Below are 18,863 nucleotides of genomic sequence, written 5' to 3'. Positions count from 1 at the left end.
ATAGCGCTCAACTTTTAACTGACATAAAACCTGGTGAACGTGCGGCTCATTTGAATGTACGCAAAGGCAAATAAGATCTGAAAGCAAGCTTTGGTGTAGAATGAATTAAATCTCAACCTTTTCTTCAAAGTTATCATATGGCTTAAGGTTTGTTGCTCGTGTTTCCTCAGTGACAGCAGATTTATGCACGGATGGAACAGATTTCTTAAAGTTTGTACGGTTCTTGGAATTACATATTTACTAGATAATCAAAGACATGTTTAAATGATCTTAATGTCTATTTGCTGACTGCCAATGGTATATGAGAAATCTGGTTAAATCTTACTGTCTTTCTAGTATGAAATCCTCTCTTACATAGCATGAAGAGCGTCTGTGTGTGTGTGTGTTTGTGTGTGTTTTTTAAGCAAAACTCATTTCCTGTGATTAGTGTCCAGGGGAGGTCATGTGGTGACCCATACAGCCATACTTTAATGAGGCTTTTTTAATTTCTTACACACACACCCCCCCCCTTCTCATAACAACCGGCTCCTATTAAAAAATATCTTTGTTCTGACCTGTAAAGGTGGTCTGTGTGTGTTTGGGTGTTGTAATGTGTGTGTGTGCGTGCGTGCGTGTGTGTGTGGCCCCATTTCTTCCTGGATATATGTTTGTGAGTGTTAATTTGGTTTAAGCCTGTCTGAAGAATGAGACGCTGCTCTGAGAGGATCATCGGCTGATACATTTGATGAATTTAATGTGTGTTTTCTGAATAAAAGTATTAATTTCTTTAAAAAAATTTTAAAAAAATTTAAAAAATTGTACTTGGGGACATGGAATTTATGCTAAGTGTTTAAATTATTATTTAGAATATTTACATTTATTAAAAATTAAAAATGATGTATTGAAAATATATTATATAGTACTAAGCGAACCTAGAGTAAATACCTTCAATGGAAATGATGGGTGTGTATTATGCTTATTACTAAATATAGGTACACGCCCCTTTCATTGCAATAGATTCATCGACATTAGATCTGGAGTAAGAACAAACTGATGTTTATCTCATCCAACTTTTACACAGTTATTTTAGGGCTGTGCAATTAATCGAATTTTGATTTCAATTTCGATTTTAGCTCCCAACGATCTCCAAAATAGTACAATCGAGTAAAAACGATTATTTTGTCATGTTATTTTGTCTTGTGTTCTGAATGACTCGCGCACGCGCACATCCGTCCCTCCCGAAGTCATAAACTCTCTCAGCCTATACAGGCATAAACTGCAAGCACAATAAACTTCACAATAACAATTGGCTAATTTAATATAGACTGGAGTGAGACCATAGACGTCTCTCGAGCTGTAGCGATCTCTTTAAAATTTAAAATTTCATTCATTTCTGCTCGATCACTGTAGCGCCTCAGTTAAAGCGAAAGGCAGCGAGCGCACATGACCTGATCATCTGTTCCGCTTTACAGAACGAAACAAATCGAGAATGAACACAGGGAGCGACATTAAAACGTGTCTGTTTGTCCGGGAAAAGGGGATTCCCTTTCGAGAGGTCTCTCCTATTGCGTAATGCTTACGCTATGGGAAAACTCCTTTTCTCGAGAAATATTGAAGTCTTTATGTAAAACGCATTGCAGCTGCACAGCATACAGCAATGAGCGAGGCAGCTCGGCCATTGGCTGTGCTACGGCAACTTGCACGAACCAATGACGGGGCGACTCTGAACCCGCTTCCAATGAGCGTGCTTCGCGTCCACGCGCGTCAGAGCCCGCCAAGATGGGCGTGGCCAAGGGCTATATATTGTGCGCCCCGTCGTCTCAATTCTTTAGATTTAATCTCCTTCAGCAAAGAACCTTCTCTTCGCTGATCCTCCGGATTTGTTGGAGTCTTTTCGCCGCCGCCGCCGTCGACAAGCCTACAGCAGGACTGCTTCGAGGACGCCGGCGCGTTCAGCCGCCTTCGATCGCCCTTCTGCTAAGCCATCCGGCGCGCATCATCGCTATATCCTTTCAAAGCTTTCAGTGTTCGCCCCCGCGACACTTTTTCTAAAAGAGCAATTTTTCAAGGCGTCAAATGCCTTCCTGCGCTTCGTGTCGAGGCCCTCTTCAAGACGGGGATCGTCACATCATTTGCGCCCGCTGCCTGGGACCGGACCACGCAGAGGCTGCCCTTACTCGAGGCGGATGTCCCGAGTGTGACGCCCTGGGCCTCACCGAGCTGCGCGCTCGCTTCGCCGTTTTCACCGCGAAAGAGCCCACCTCTTCCGTGCTGCCATCTCCTCTGGTCGAGCCGCGAAAGAAAAAACGCCGCTCACAGAGGCTGTCGGAGCACGCGGTTTGCAGTGATGTCACGCCGGGCCAATCCCCGCGTGCTTCACCGCCACCCGAAGACTCCCCGCCGCCAGTCCAGTTCACACAGGCGGACCAGCACCCCTCCAGCGGAGCGATGGGGCTCGTCTCGTTTGGCGCGTCAGGGGATGACGAAGATAAGGATGACAGTTTTTCCTGTGATGCTGCATCCGACGACTGGCCGGGCTCGTCCTTCGACCCCGCGCCTTCGACATTAGCGGGCACGAGCGCGGGCTCCAGCATGGACTCAGAGATAGTCCGCATTCTCTCCAAGGCCGTGGAAGACCTCGGGCTCGATTGGTCTTCCCCGGAAGAACCCGCCCGCAGCCGACGGGACGAGTGGTTCCTGCAGGGGCAACGACAGGCCCCTCGACAAAGACCCTCCCCCTTCTTCCCGGAAGTTCACAACGAACTCACGAAGTCGTGGAAAGCCCCGCACTCCGCTCGCCTGAAGCCTTCTTTTTCTTTGTCGCTCTCCTCCGTGGACGGCGCGAAAGAAAGAGGCTATGAGGGGACTCCACCCCTCGGGGAGGGTGTGGCCAATCATCTGTGTCCACCCTCCAACGCTGGATGGAAAGCTAAAGCTTCTCATCCCTCGAAGCCTTGCCGGTCCACTTCAGCTCTCGCCGGTCGCGCATACGCCGCCGCCGGCCAAGCTGCATCAGCGCTTCACTCTATGGCTGTCCTCCAGGTGTTTCAAGCCAAACTTCTCCGCAGTATGGACGAGTCTGGACCCGAGCCTGAGGCATTTAAGGACTTACGCAGCGCCACTGACATAGCGCTGCGAGCCACAAAAGCCACCGCCCAATCCATCGGCCGTGTATGGCTAACCTGACTGTCCTTGAGCGCCATCTGTGGCTGACGCTAACAGATATGAAGGATGCAGATAAGGCGTCTTTCCTCGACGCGCCTATCTCCCAAGACGGCCTGTTTAGACCAGCGGTGAAGGAGTTCGCCGAGCGCTTCACCGAAGCCCGTAAGGACTCACAGGCTATGCGTCACTTCCTGCCCAAGCAATCTAGCTCATCGCAGAGCCGCCAACGGCCGCCTCAACAGCAGCGAGCTAAGACGGCGCCCCCCGTTTCTCAGCCCAAACCTGAAACGGATTTTCGACGCCGCTCGCGCTCTGCCAACAGGAAGCAACCACCCGAGCGACGGGGCCCTCGGCCCAGGATTGTGCTGAACCCAGAGCCTCGTAAGTCCTCCTAGCTACAGGGAGGAAAAGGGAGAGCGCGTGTCTCGCAAGAGCCGGACCGTTCTCTCCAAAACGTCCAAAGCATTACTCAGTCCCCTTACAGGCGGCTGGAAATGTCTATACAGCAGCCAATGTGCCAGCCACACAGCTCGCCCACCTGCAAACAAACGCCGTTTTTACGGCGACACACAGAAATCACATAAAGAGCTATTTTCTGCCTGTGTCATTAAAGGGTCACGTGTCCACACCAAAGTGCGCATTCCCACATATCAAAACTGTCAACGCAGTGCCAAATGTTTTCCCAGCTCAGGCTGGACGCCCCATAAATGTAGATTGTGTGCCAACTGTTACGTATGCACCACTACACACAAGCACTGTTCCCACAGTTATAAACACTCCCCCAGTAAAAGCGGGAAGTTGTATAAGAGTAGCGCGTGTGCCCGCTGTTATGCACGCACCCCAACTCACAAACACTGTTTATATGGCCAAAAACCTCCCGCCACGAGCGGGAAGTTTTATGAAAGTGGCGCGCGTGCCTACCACAGTCTATGCACCCCACCCATAAGCACTATACACACAGTGTTAAACTTTTCCCCATCTCACTCTGTGAGCATTACAGCGAGCGTGCCTGTAATCTCACACGCACCCCTGCACTCGGCATTCAGCAGAGCTGCTCAGCGCGCGTGGTGTTAACACAGAACGATTCGCTGGCGGGAGCCATACGTCACTGCGACACGCCCCCGGCCAACATTCAGCCCATATCTGTGCGAGCGAAAGCTTGGGAAATTATCCCCGACATGCCGAAATGGGTTTTGAACATAATAAAACACGGTTACTCGCTTCAATTCGCTCGCAGACCGCCCCGCTTCACAGTGGTGGTAGAGACGAAAGTGAGAAAAGATGTTTCACATGTTCTACGCACCGAGATGCTCAAACTGATAGAGAAAGGCGCTATAGAAACAGTCCCCCCCTCTGTGAGAGGCAGGTTTTTACAGCCGCTATTTTCTCGTCCCGAAAAAGGATGGCGGTCTCCGCCCCATTCTAGATCTCACACATCTGAACAAAGCTTTAATGATTAGTTCGTTCAGAATGATAACTACCAAGCATATCCTCGCGCAAGTTCGCCCGAGGGATTGGTTTCTGTCAGTGGATCTGAAAGACGCTTACTTTCACATTCCAATAGCGCCTCATCACAGGCCATTTCTGAGATTCGCTTTCGAGGGACAGTCATACCAGTACACAGTACTACCATTCGGCCTGTCACTGGCACCCCGTACATTTACGAAATGTATGGATGCAGCACTTTCCCCCCTGAGACAGCGGGGAGTGCGAATACTAAATTATCTCGACGATTGGCTAATACTAGCACAATCAGAGAGCCAGTTAGTGACACACAGGTCTTGGATTATCAGTCATCTAGAGTGCCTAGGTCTAAAAATCAATTTTGCAAAGAGCATGCTATCCCCCAGCCAGAATATTTCTTTTCTGGGAATAGTGCTAGACTCAGTGCAGATGACTGCGCGCCTCTCATCAGAGCGCGCGCTCACTATCCGGCGCCTTGCAACATCGTTCAGAGCGGGCGCGCGCGTCAAGCGGTTTCAGATTATGCTCGGTCTCATGGCCTCAGCATCAGCTGTACTCCAGCTGGGATTGTTGCACATGCGTCCTCTCCAACGCTGGCTCAAAAGCCGTGTCCCCACCCACGCGTGGCGCTCGGGCCACTTTGTAATCAGAGCAAATCACGGCTGCATAAAAGCCCTGACGCCCTGGAAAGCTGTCGACTGGTATCAGTCCGGCGTGAGTTTGGGTGTAAACACAAGGAGAAAAATGATCACGACAGATGCCTCCAAAATAGGTTGGGGGGCCCTTTACGAGGGCAGGCCTGTCTCCGGCTTGTGGTCAAACCCGGAGAAGCGCCTACATATAAACTGTCTGGAATTGAAAGCGGTCGCTTTGGCTCTCAGAGCCCTGCTCCCGTACCTGAAGGACGAGCACGTCCTAGTCCGAACGGACAACATGACGGTAGTCTCGCATATAAATCGTCAGGGTGGACTCAGATCGAGCTCCCTGCACTCGATGGCCAGGGAGCTCCTCTTATGGTCCCAGCGCAACCTGCGCTCGCTGAGAGCAGCGCATGTGCCAGGTGTTCTGAACCAGGGAGCGGACATGCTGTCCAGAGACAAGTTTCTCCCAGGAGAATGGTCTCTCCACCCCCTGACGATTCAGTGGTTATGGCAAACCTTTGGCAGAGCAGAGGTCGACCTCTTTGCCTCCAAGGAAAATACGCACTGCCCTCTCTTCTTTTCAAAGAGCACGGACGCGCTCGCCCAAGTCTGGCCGAGCCGCCCGCTGTATGCCTTCCCTCCGGTTGCGATGCTACCTCAGGTCATCAGTCGGATCAGGGAGGAGAAATGTGCAGTGCTCCTGGTAGCCCCACTCTGGAAAAACCAGACGTGGTTTCCAGAACTGATGCAGATGATACAATCTGCCCCATGGCCGATTCCACTGAGGCTAGATCTCCTCAGGCAGGCCAACGGGACGATCCTCCATCCCCGCCCCGATCTGTGGGCCCTCCATGCGTGGCCCCTCAACGGATTCCCGGGAACCTCCCCAGTGGAGTGTTGAGAACCATCACTGAGGCGCGAGCGCCCTCTACGAGGCGCTTATATGCCCAGAAATGGAAGGTGTTCAGTGACTGGTGCAAGTCCAGGAACCTGAATCCTGAGACATGCGAAGTACCGAGTGTGCTCGTTTTCTTACAGGAGCTGTTGGAGGCAGGCCGCACCCCCTCCACGCTCAAAGTATATGTGGCTGCCATAGCGGCATCACATGAACCGGTCGAAGGACGCACACTAGGGAAAAACTACCTAGTTGTTCGTTTCCTGAGGGGCGCCAGGAGGATAAATCCCCCACGCCCCCCCTCAGTGCCGATTTGGGACCTGGCCACGGTCCTGGACGCACTTAAGCGTGCCCCGTTCGAACCCCTCCGAACTGTGCACCTTAAACAGCTCTCGCTCAAAACTGCTCTCTTGCTGGCTCTCGCCTCGGTCAAGAGAGTGGGCGACCTGCACGCGCTGTCATCAAGCGCTACCTGCCTGGAGTTTGGACCTAACGACAACAGGGTTGTCCTCAGGCCAAGACACGGGTATATTCCTAAAGTGCTCTCTACTCCTTTCAGAGCACAGGTGATATCTTTGGCCGCGCTATCGTCCCCAGCAGACGAAAGTGACGCTAATTTACTCTGCCCGGTCAGGGCACTCAGAGTATATTTGGAACGTTCTGCCCTGTTCAGACAGACAGAGCAGTTGTTCGTATGCTTTGGCGGCCGCACTAAGGGTCTGGCTGTGTCAAAGCAAAGAATATCGCGCTGGATAGTTGATGCTATAGCGCTGGCTTATGAAGCCAAGGGCCTTCAGTGCCCCTTGGGCATCAGAGCTCACTCTACGAGAGGCATGGCCTCCTCGTGGGCGTGGTCGAGTGGGATACCCATTCAAGATATTTGTGCGGCTGCAGGCTGGGCCTCACCGTCCACATTTATCAGGTTTTATAACCTACAGGTCCCCTCATTGCACTCTAACATACTGTCGGTCTAACTATGCATAGGCTGGGGTGTGTACATGCTGAGCATTGTCTCCTCCCTCATAGAATCACATCTTTGCATCTGATGTGGAGGATTTTTCATACATGACAGTACATAAAAATGTGCTTGTGTGTGTCTTTGGACGCCCTTTGGGCCGTTCCACGTTGTCCCTTTATAAAGCCCGCCTTCGGCTGGCTCGTTGGATAATTACTTCGCTCAAAAGCTCAGGCACCGGCCTCCGGCTTAATAGAAGCGAAGTCAGCACGCACAGCGTTTTACATGGCGTTCCCATAGCGTAAGCATTACGCAATAGGAGAGACCTCTCGAAAGGGAACGACTCGGTTACTAACGTAACCTCGGTTCCCTGAGAGGAGGGAACGAGTATTGCGTAATCTGCCGTGCTTGTGCTTGGTCAATTTGCTTCAGTCGATTGAACCTAAAGAACTCAGACGACGGGGCGCCCAATATATAGCCCTTGGCCACGCCCATCTTGGCGGACTCTGACGCGCGTGGACGCGAAGCACGCTCATTGGAAGCGGGTTCAGAGTCGCCCCGTCATTGGTTCGTGCAAGTTGCCGCAGCACAGCCAATGGCCGAGCTGCCTCGCTCATTGCTGTATGCTGTGCAGCTGCAATGCGTTTTACATAAAAACTTCAATATTTCTCGAGAAAAGGAGTTTTCCCATAGCGTAAGCATTACGCAATACTCGTTCCCTCCTCTCAGGGAACCGAGGTTACGTTAGTAACCGAGTCGTTTTTAAGTTTCAAGTGAAAGAGTTTAACTTGCCCGACCGATCGAAACGTGAGATGGTTTTGATCTTATACAGTCAGTGTAAACAGAGATCGGTAATAGTTTCTGGAAGCAGCGCTTTTGCCTTTGTGAGAGAGACATTAGTGGACAAATCAAAACAAATGAGCCTAACAGCTCACACAAAAACTCACAGAAAAAACATACTGAGGTAGAAATGTTGAGTTCTTTTTATTTATAATAAGCTATATGATATAGTTAAGTAACATAACACGATTAAGGGCTGTTCTATAATATCACGATTGCAAATGTTACACTGAATTTATAGTTTTATAAACAAGTAGCCTAGTTTATATGTGGTAACTTACATTTTAGATGCAATATTGACTGGTTTTGTTCCATTTCATCGACGAAAATAGTTACAAAAGAAAAGCATCACTAAGCGCTGTGTTTTGTTACTGTAGGATTCATTATTTTGAACAAATCGTTTTAATGAATGACTCAATGATTCATTTATTAAGACGGTCACTTGTCGCCACCTATTGATTTATTGTTTAAAGGCAAAGGCATAATTGATTTTATTTTTTATTTTATTATTTGTTTAAACATTAATCTCATAATATTTTCACAGTTGTAATTTTGCAGTGTAAATTAATTGAATGGATATCAGCCCTTTTTATTAAAACTGAATTTGATCAAATGTAAGAATTTGACATAAAACATATATTTAGTAAGGTTTAATAAATTGTCCTTTATAAAGGCAAATAACGCCCTGGTGACCCCCTACAACAAATTACTTTGTAAACATGTCACCTTTTTCACCACTTGTGAGTTTGCAAGTCTGTTTAATATTTCAAAAAGTACAATAAATGTGCAAATTTAGATTTTTTTAAGAGTTGTTGAAAGGTGTCTTTTAATAAATGCAACATGTTCCCAAAGTCATGTGAAATAATCGTGTGAAATAATCGTGATTTCAATACTGACCAAAATAATCGTGATTATGATTTTTTCCATAATCGAGCAGCCCTAAGTTATTTGTGAATGAGATCCATTTTATGTGAATTATAATTAATGATTTTTCTGAGGTTGAGGTGCCCTGCTCCCTTCTTAACCTGAGTCTGTTTATCATGTGATGCTGAGGCTCTCAACCTCTCTTTCTATTCCTCTCTCTCTCTCTCTCTCTCTCTCTCTCTCTCTCTCTCTCTCTCTCTCTCTCTCTCTATCATTTCTTCTCTCAGACTTCATTCATGCTCTCCTCTCCACGAGCGAGGAGCACGTCACACCTTGACAGTCCAGCTGAAGTGTGAGCAGTAATGTGAGGCTGTTTTATGGAGCACAGAGCAGTCAAAATAATTGACTGTCAGATTTCATATGGCTGGATATTTCTCCTTTCTTTTCTCTTTGCTCTTTCTCTGTCTCGTTTTCCCTTTTGCCCTTTTCCAGTTTGTTCTCTTGTACTATTTTCTTCACTGACCTTTGTCCATGATGCTCTCATGCCCTTTCTTTAAAAATACTTTGCTCCCTCTCCCGCATTAACCCCAAACACATGCACACAAACCTACACTACTTACACCCTGTGATCCCAGATGTTATTGTAGTACAACATTTGAATGCACAATACGGTTGTACCCTACTTACACCCAAGATTATCCGGTTTAATAAAAAAAGGTCCAACCTGGAAGAGGACCAAACTGAAAATTGAGCCTGTGCGCTAATCCTCGTCTGTCACGCTTAAACGTTTTTTTTTCCCTCTGTGAAAACCTCAGCTCTCTCTTTTGAACTTTCTCTAACATAACATACAGTAGACAACAAGAAACTTCTGACATCACTAATCCTCTTTTTTGTGTGTGGCAGGGGCGTCACTAGGATTTTCATTTTAGGGGGGCTAAGCCCCCAATGAGGGTATGATTTTTTTTTTTAAATAATAAAAAAAAAAAGTTAACACTTTAGTTTAGGATCTAATGCTCACGATTAATTTCATTACCATGCAAAGGCAGGGTTTTATAATCACTGTGGTCCCAAATGTGAGGTAGGGCAGATAGGGGGGTTCAGGGTTCCCCGAGAAAATGTTGATTTCTCTGATCTACATATGTGCATTTTAAGATGTTTTGAAGGCCACAAAAAATTGGATAACAGCTTTAAAACCATGTCAGTGGGCAGCTGATTATTTTTCTCTCCTCATCAGCATCACACTCTTTTTCTCTTTGTTTTTATTTTGCCCTGTCTCTTCCCCTCCTGAAGCTGAGCTTTGACTGATATAGGCTTTTCATTTTTGTCTGTCAGTGAAGAAAGTAAACATAGGGTCAACTGATAGGTTGCATTCACAATATGTAGGCTACACATTCATTATTGATCTTATGCCTAATACAGGGCTGTAGACAGGGCTTTATAATCAAAGAGGTCCTAAATTTGAGAATGGTAGGGGGTTAAAAAATTTTATTTCTCTTATATGTGCATTTCAAGACGGTTTTAAGACCAAAAAAAAGGATAAGAAATAGCTTTAAAACCATGTCAGTGGGCAGTATTTGTCAATACCTGCTCTCTCCTCATCTCCATCACTCTTTCTTTTTTTCTCAGTCTCTTCATCCCTTTCTCTTCACCTCCTAAAGCTCGAGCTTTTTTAATTTACTAAAGGTTACAGTTTGTATTATATTCTCAATATGTACACATTCATTATTAATCTTGTGCCTAACATGATGAAAACAGCTTTAATGTTTCTTGTGCTCTCACAATTACAGTAAACTAATTATTAGCCTACATTACACGTTACATTGGCCTATTTTCAGTTCAAAATGGCGAAAATAGACAAAACTATATTAGTTTGCCTGATTATTTTTTGTCATTTGTATAAAATTTATGACCTAAAAAAATGTAAAATATAAAATGTTAAGTTTAGCTACTTACATCTTATCTCGCACTTGACCGTGAAGATGAAGAACGCGCTGAATCTGATTATAACAAGACTGAAGCGAACACGAATATGTGTAGTCTACATTAATCACACATTTTTAGGGGGGCTAGGCAGAAGTTTAGGGGGGCTGAAGCCCACCTAAAAAGGGCCTAGCGACGCCCCTGGTGTGTGGATATTTCTACTCTCTTCTTCCTCTAAGTATGAAATTAAATATGGTAAAAGTGTAGACTACTATGAAAAATCTACGCAATTTGCTTCCAAGTAAGGGCTCTATTGTTCTTTACTTTCTAAGCCATGACAATATGAATAATTGATGAATGATATGAATTAATAATGTGATGACTAATGTTGTTAATATTGTTCATTTTCAATAGGCACAATGTATTGGTTCCGGATTTGGTTATAGGTCAATATTAGAGATAAAAAAAAAAGTGAATAGGTATCAGCTGATATTACATTTAATTGTGCATTCTACATTTTGATCACATTTGCAGTTATCTAACACTCACTTAAAATTAATCTTTGTAATCTTTATCAAATCTTAAAATGAATATCCATGTTTCATACCGTACCTATCAATGTTGCAATGCTTAAATTTACTTGAAGCATTTAAAACAATTGATTTCAGTTTTTAGTGTTTAATTTTTTTATTTACTTATCTGACATTCACAAATTATAGGACATAACATGAAAGTGTTCTGTAGCTTATTGGTAGTGACCATAATTTTAGTATTAGTGCATCCATAATATTTATGAAACAAATTTAAGGTTTTGTCTAAACTAGTTCCTTCCTTCTAGTCTATAATCATTCTTTAAGCTATGTTTTCCTCTAAATTAAATGTGAAATACAGAAGTGTTGTCCTCTGAGTTTCGACCATCTGCTTGTGTGTGCAGGTGCTGGTTTACTGCAATGCAAAACTCACTGAGTGTGTGCCAGTAATAGTCTGGACTCAGCCAGGAGTCCAACTTTCCTCTGTTCTGCCCTCACCCCATCTCTCTCTTTCTACCTCTTCATCTTATTTACCCGTTCTCTGTAAATAAACTCAAAAATGATTACAGCGTATCAAATTATACTTTAGTCAGAAATCTTTTTTTAAATATATTTCTATTTACACTCATCTGTCATTACATTCTCAGTGATGTTCCTCCCTCAGTGAAGTTCTTCCTCTCTCAGCTTTTACCACTACTGCAGTCTTTCTTCCTGTTGCTCTGTCTTTGCTTTATTCTGTTTGACATTGCTGAAATTTTGTTGAGCAGGGATGTAACCATTGTAAATTCATCTTTCAGTATTCAGTTTTAGGACCACATTTTTTCAGTATAGTACAACAGAACAAAGAACTAAAAGAAAATGGCAGTTTGTTGATGTTTTATAATCTATTCAACTAAATGAAATGCTTTTAAAAATAACAAAGGTCTTTGTTCTGTCTCTTTATAATACTACAACATTTGCAGCACATTCTAGCTTGTAGAAAGCGACACTGTCACATTTCTGTTATTAGGGCAGAATTGTTTGCAGTCGCAATGTTCCCTGCTGCGGTGAAAACTCTGCAGATCACAATTCACCGAGGTTGCTGATCCAGATAGTAATTGTTTTGCCAACTTGGCTACTTGCAAGTCTTTTTGCACTTGCCAGCTGATTCGCATGAAACAATCTGTTTTTGTTTTTAGATGCCTTTACTACTTCAATAATCTTCTTCAATAATTCTTCTTCAGTCATTATTTCATGAATGATAATCCAGAGATAATCTTGATACTTCAGAGCTTGCTGACTCTTACTATTTTTCTAATGGTATTGGAACGTTCAGTGCATTGCGTGATCAACTGCTAAATTCAAATCTCAAAGACTGATGCGCTCACTTGTCATGTATCATATGACAACTGTTTAGTGTTTTCAACCATATAATGTTTATTTTAGGTTTCTGACATTTTAATACACGTATTGCTAGGGAAAAAACCTTTATAGTTTGTAAAATACGCACTGATGTCAATGGAAGAGGCAATAATAATCCTTTCAGAATTTGATGACATGTTTTATTGATATCACACATTGTGTAGGTAACTATAAAATTTGCTCTATTCTTTTCCCAATTTACTCTCCTCTTTCTTACTTTCATGCCCCCCCCCCCCCCCCCCCCCCACACACACACACACACTTAGAAAATATGATATTTGCAACAGTTGATACAAATATTAATTGGGCACAATGACTTTGTGGCTTTTTAAAAAAAGAGGTCAATAATGAAATCCAGGAAAAACATACTGAAAATGCTTTTATGTCAATATTATAGATTCCACATTGCTCTTAAAAAATGGTAAATTAAACAACCACTACAACATTCATACTGATCATTTTCATTCAATATATTCCTAAATGTGTCTACAACAAATGTCTAAGAACTGCTCTGCCTCCAAATTCAACATACTTACACGAAAATGAAAGGCGTGATTTTATCATCAAAATAACCATATTTAATGAGTTAAATTATTATGCAAAATTACCTTGATGTCATTGAATAAAAGCTGAATAAAATATCTTTAATGAAAACCAATATTTAACTGCAAAGTGGATCAGATTCTCTGCCAATATTCAATTGTCAGGCAACGGGAAACTGACTTTGCAGTATTTGCTGTCATGGTCAACCGGGATGCAAAACTATTTTTATATCTTTTCTTTTACAGTTTCCATTCTTCCCTTGTGGAATAGGTTATGAAACAAATGCAGAGATTTGTTGTTTCTGCCTGTAACTGGCTTACATGTTCCCTCTGATGTGCAATATATTAATATAGTGTCACAGCTCCTTTGTGTGTGCAGCTGGTATTGATTCGATTCTCTCTCTGTCTCTGTTCTTTTCTCTCTTTCTTCCTCGCTCTCACAATTTCAGGATTGCATCCAGCTTAACCAATACAAGTTAAAGAGTGAGATTGGGAAGGTAAGCCCCCCTACATTATTGTCATATTGCATAATTTTGATAATCGACATGCATATATAAATCACAATTGTGTTTCATAGCAGACATTCAGACACTGACTCTTTCTGACCCTCGACACTGTCTCATAGTCTGACTCATCATAATCTATGTGTTTTGTTTGTCTTATTTCCTCTATCCGTTTCTTCTATCTTAAAGGGCTCATATGGTGTTGTCAAGTTGGCATACAATGAGGATGATGACAAATATTATGTAAGTACCTTTTAAAATAACAATTATTTTACATGTGGATGTCCTTGTTGCATCTAGTGCAATGCTATGGGCTGGTGGGGTGGCCTGTATGGCCAAAACTGATTTTGATGATGCTAGTAGTACCTTAAATACAGTCATGAGGTGTATGTTGTAAATGAATGAGGATGCAAAATAAAGGTAAGGAATAATACACTGAGGAAAAGAGATTGGAAAGAGAAAAATGCTTGACAGAGAGAATGTAGGAGATGCAGGATAGATTGAATGGTAATGAAAATTAGAGCAGATGGGGGAGGGTTGTGATATAACAGGGATGGCAAGAATGTGCAGCAGTCCTTAATTTTATTTGGAGCTGTTCATATCAGCCACAAGCAGAACATGATCTGTTCAAATTATGTTTTGTTTTATTTATTTATTTATTTAGCAGTTTTTAAATAAAATGTGGAAATTGTCCTGCTGTGTAACTATCCTCATCTTGAACAGAAATACAGAAGCATATCTGTAATGAACAAAACGGATAGAAATAAAATGTAAAAAAAAAAGAAGGGGGGGAAAAAACGACTATATATGTATAAAAAAGACATTTGTCTTTTTATTCACAAGTAGACAAGGGACACACGTACCCTTTTACACCTGGTGTTGTAATCTCTCCTTTGTCCACTTTTAACCACTTCTGTCCAGATTTATTCGAGGGGAGAGCCTACTGTATGGGCGGGTAAATGTATGGTATTTTTTAAAGATTTTTCAATCTAATGGACAAAATAAGCCTGCACAATTTACATATGAACGCGCACAGAGACGATGGAGAAAACATACAGAGAGCAGCAGCTTACTGTACATTTCTGCTCTGACAGCCGCAAGACTATGCTGAACGCTGTGAGTGTGTGTTAAATATCAGGAATGGTGAGAGAACTTCGTGTTTGGTTTGTTTTCGTCTTCAAACTTGGGTCTTCAGCCGAAAAAGTTTAAATCTCGTCTGGCTAGCGTTCTTCCCATTATGTTTACGCGTTAAGGCAGTAAGTGAAGAGTAGGTATTCTTTTGCGGCTGTTCGAACACCGTCGACCACATGAGTGTCTATACCATGAAAGTAATCCAGTCGAATGCATTTTCGAGTACCTCTAGAAGGGGTCGAAAGTGGACAAGCTCAAAATGTTTTAGAACCCGTTTACATCTGTATTTAGCGCCATACACTTGTAATCCGATCAACAAAAACGCATCTTAATACCAGGTGTAAACAGGGCCTAAATGACTTGATTGACATGTTGTTGTTGGTGCTATAGTGGTGTTTTCAGAGTCTCTGAGATGCCGGATGGACAGGCGCTTGTGCACCACAGTATTATATTAGTGCTAAAGCAAATCACATCTATTGAGAGCCTATTCACTGGATGAAAGCACTTTGTTAATGAAAGAGCTCAACTGAGATTGGTTAGACTCCTTCAAGCTGAGAAAAAGGCCACACACACTCAAACTAGCACTTCTCACAACAGGAGAAAAGCACAGCTGAAATCATAACCTTGAAGGGAATGGGCTGGATCATCTTCTGTCGGAATATATATATATGAGATATAAAGTGGGTGACTCAACAGTGGGGGGTGGGGGGATTCTTGTTTTTTTCCTAAGCATGTACATACTGGAATCGAAAAGCATGAATCCAGCATCACATCATGTATCAGCATAAATGTCTTATTTGGTACTATGTGTGTTCTTTTTGCAGGTCTTCTGATCACGTCTAATTATTTTCTTGTCCTCCTCATAGTCATCTGTCATAGACAGTGTATCTGAAAGCAAGATATAGCTCCTGGTGTACAGCTACATTCATTAATTCATGCTGTTTGGATATATAACAGCAAGGATGAAAAGAGGACAGAGATCAAATCCCTTCATAAAGGCAGAGTAGAGTGAGAGTGTCCCCGTCTCTCTGGCCTTTACACTCCACTGACCTCAGAAACTTATGAGCAGGGAATTACCGGTCTTACAATTTCCACACATTCTCTTCTTTTCCTTTACCGGTTGAATGAATCCTGAAATTAAAACTAATTCTTAATTTAACTCGATGCGTTTTCTCCTGCTCCACGCTTTCAGTCTTTCTCATGCTTGTGTTTAAGTTTCAAGAAACTTAAACAGCATATTAGAATGATTTCTGAAGAATCATGAGACTGGAGACTGTTGAACATTTAGCTTTGCCATCAAAAGAATAAATTATATTTAAAAATATATTAAAATAATAATTTACAATAGTACTGGTTGTACTGTATGTACTGAATGTTTTATCAAATAAATGCAGATTTATTGAGCATAAGAGACTTCTTCAAAAAAAATTTAAAAAAATCTTACCAACCCCAAACTTTTGAATGGTAGTGTGTGCATGTATCAATTATAAATAAATAAATAATAATAATAATAATAATAATATATATATATATATATATATATATATATGGTGGCATTTTAACTTGTGTACCGCTGTATTTTTCATAGTATACAATAAATACAGTTCAATCACCACCTGTAATAAACTTTATTTAGGTATTGCTTCCTTAGTGGGAAAAAAAACCTATACCAAAATGTATTTAAAATACATGTATTTCATACTAAGTATACTACAAATCCATTAACATATTTACTGACATATCGCTTGAGACTTACTGATATAAATATAATTAAACTTTATTTGGAGTACTACTTTATTGCACAATGCACATTTCTTAATACAAAGCCTTAAAATGTGTTTACTATCACTATTAGTAAGGATAGTATGATCTCTGCATAATATCAGTACCTTAAATATACGTATTGGCACAAATATATATTGTGCCAATTTAGCAGACTTATGTATATTAATTTAGTGTGCTAAAAAGTACAATTGCAGGGTATTTTTATTAAGTGCATAAATATGTAAATGTATTTGTAGTATACATAGCATAAAACAAATGTATTTCAAATACATTTTAGTATATTTATTTTCACTAGGGTTACTTGCTGATTCATCTCATCGTTTCCCAGTCATTTATATTCGGATGCGTCAGTTCTTTCCCTCCCTGCTGCATTCTAACTAGCAATTTTGTTTCATCGTGCTCACCTCTGACATGTTCATAAAACAGTCATGTTTTCCCCTTCACTCTTTTTGAACTGAGTTATTTAAACTCTCCAGCAATACAGATGTAGATCTCCTCCAGCTATCCTTGAGACTTTTTCCTGTTGCTAACTGTTATTGATTCACGTCAGAATTTATGCTTGCTTTCAGTTTTAATGGGGCCTTTTTATTGGTGCTGTATGTGTTTTAAACATTTATTTTTCTGAGACATTTGATTTTATAGCATGAACTTTTAAGGGAAAAGACCACAGAGTTTCAACATGTGCTTCAGTTAAAATTTTAATTCTTTCCATGGCAATATGTGAAAGTGTATCATGAGAAACTCAAGGATGAATTTTGAAATTGTCAGGCACTCAGTCATTAGGAAACCTCATGTTTTCTGCCGGTGCTAGAAGCCCAGTTGAAAAGTAGACAAGACACAGGTGCACAATTCTTCTGTAATGGACATCTTCCATTATAAAAATCACGCAGATGACTCAGTATGTGTTTCCCAGGAAGTACATGTTTTAAAAGCCCAGTTCTGTGTGCCAGAAGCAATTTATTTGATTAACATTTCAATTGCTTACAAAGACATCTGATCCAAGAATCAGCGGTTGAATGTTGCTCTACCTTTTTTTTCTTCTCTCGAGAAAAAAACCTATATAAACTAGTTGATTTACAAACCACAAGCACTTTGGTCTGCGTGCTTCTTATTCTGTCACTCACTGTTTGGGACCAAATTTCCACATTCACTTTAGCAATCACTTGCACAGAAACACTGCTTTGAGGGGAATTTTGAGTGTCCCATCAAGGTCAGAAGCAAATGAGAAAACTGCAGTTGATTGAACTCCGTGAAAGCTGTTTGATTAGTGTGTAAATGGAAAAAAGTCAGTTATGTCACCCACTGTAGCGGCTCAGGCAAATGGAAATAAGCTATGTTTGAGAAAACCTCGGTGTATAATAGTTCTGATATCTATATAGTCTTTGCAAGATTGTCTATTTGTCTCAATGCATCTGTGTCTTCTTTGTTCTGCAGGCAATGAAAGTGGTATCTAAGAAGAAGCTGATGAAACAGTATGGTTTCCCTCGTATGTATGGCATTTAAATTAAGTTTTAATTTGAAACCATATGTTTGTAGATGTAAAGCACAGCAGATGTTGTTCTTTGGGTCATATGTTGAAGTAGTCTGAGGAATCCTAGCAGCATCCTAAATTCCTTTTATTCTTAATCATTCTTTCGCTGTGCAGGCCGCCCTCCTCCCCGAGGTCCTAAAGCAGCCCAGGGGGAGCAGCCCAAGGTGCTTGGTCCTCTGGAGAGAGTTTACCAGGAGATAGCCATCCTGAAAAAACTGGACCACCTCAACATTGTTAAACTGGTTGAGGTAAGGATTAAGAACAAATCCAATCATTCATATAATCCACTGTTAATTAACTTGTGCTAATCACAATAATAGTACTTTAATAGAGACAATAATAACAAGCAAACTCCTATCCGTTCTTCGAAATGTTATTTTAAAGGGGTTATGAACTGAATTTCTGAGTTCTCAAGATTTTTACATCACAAAACATCATAATATATATGTGTATGTATATATTTATATATGTGTGTATATATATATATATATATATATATATACAGTGTATATATATATATATATATATATTTTTTTTATTATTATTATTATTATTATTTATTTTTTTATGATTTTTTATTTTTAATCCTGTTTTTGACCCTCTTTGAAAAATGTTTTGATAGGCGTGACACATTTAAGACTTGGAAGTAAGCACTACTATGATTTGGTAACAGTTTTGCATATTATTTCGTCACATTTTTGAAACATTTGCCAACAA

At 41.8% G+C, this 18,863-nt stretch overlaps 1 protein-coding gene across 5 annotated transcripts in view; it reads left to right on the top strand.

Moving 5' to 3' along the window:
- camkk1a (calcium/calmodulin-dependent protein kinase kinase 1, alpha a) overlaps window positions 1-18,863 on the top strand; it is a 90,455-nt gene that overhangs the window by 46,278 nt on the left and 25,314 nt on the right. For all 5 annotated transcript variants that reach the window (XM_077240708.1, XM_077240705.1, XM_077240709.1 and 2 more), the window contains 4 exons: window positions 13,646-13,693; window positions 13,889-13,942; window positions 18,050-18,101; window positions 18,261-18,394. In XM_077240708.1, coding sequence (XP_077096823.1) covers window positions 13,646-13,693; window positions 13,889-13,942; window positions 18,050-18,101; window positions 18,261-18,394 — 288 coding nt within the window. The remainder of the gene's footprint in view (window positions 1-13,645; window positions 13,694-13,888; window positions 13,943-18,049; window positions 18,102-18,260; window positions 18,395-18,863) is intronic.

Source organism: Siphateles boraxobius, unplaced genomic scaffold (genome assembly GCF_051911475.1).
Source record: "Siphateles boraxobius isolate OS27281-9 unplaced genomic scaffold, OSU_SipBor_1 24, whole genome shotgun sequence".
Classification (NCBI taxonomy): domain Eukaryota; kingdom Metazoa; phylum Chordata; class Actinopteri; order Cypriniformes; family Leuciscidae; genus Siphateles; species Siphateles boraxobius.
This window is presented reverse-complemented; position numbering and strand designations above follow the sequence as displayed.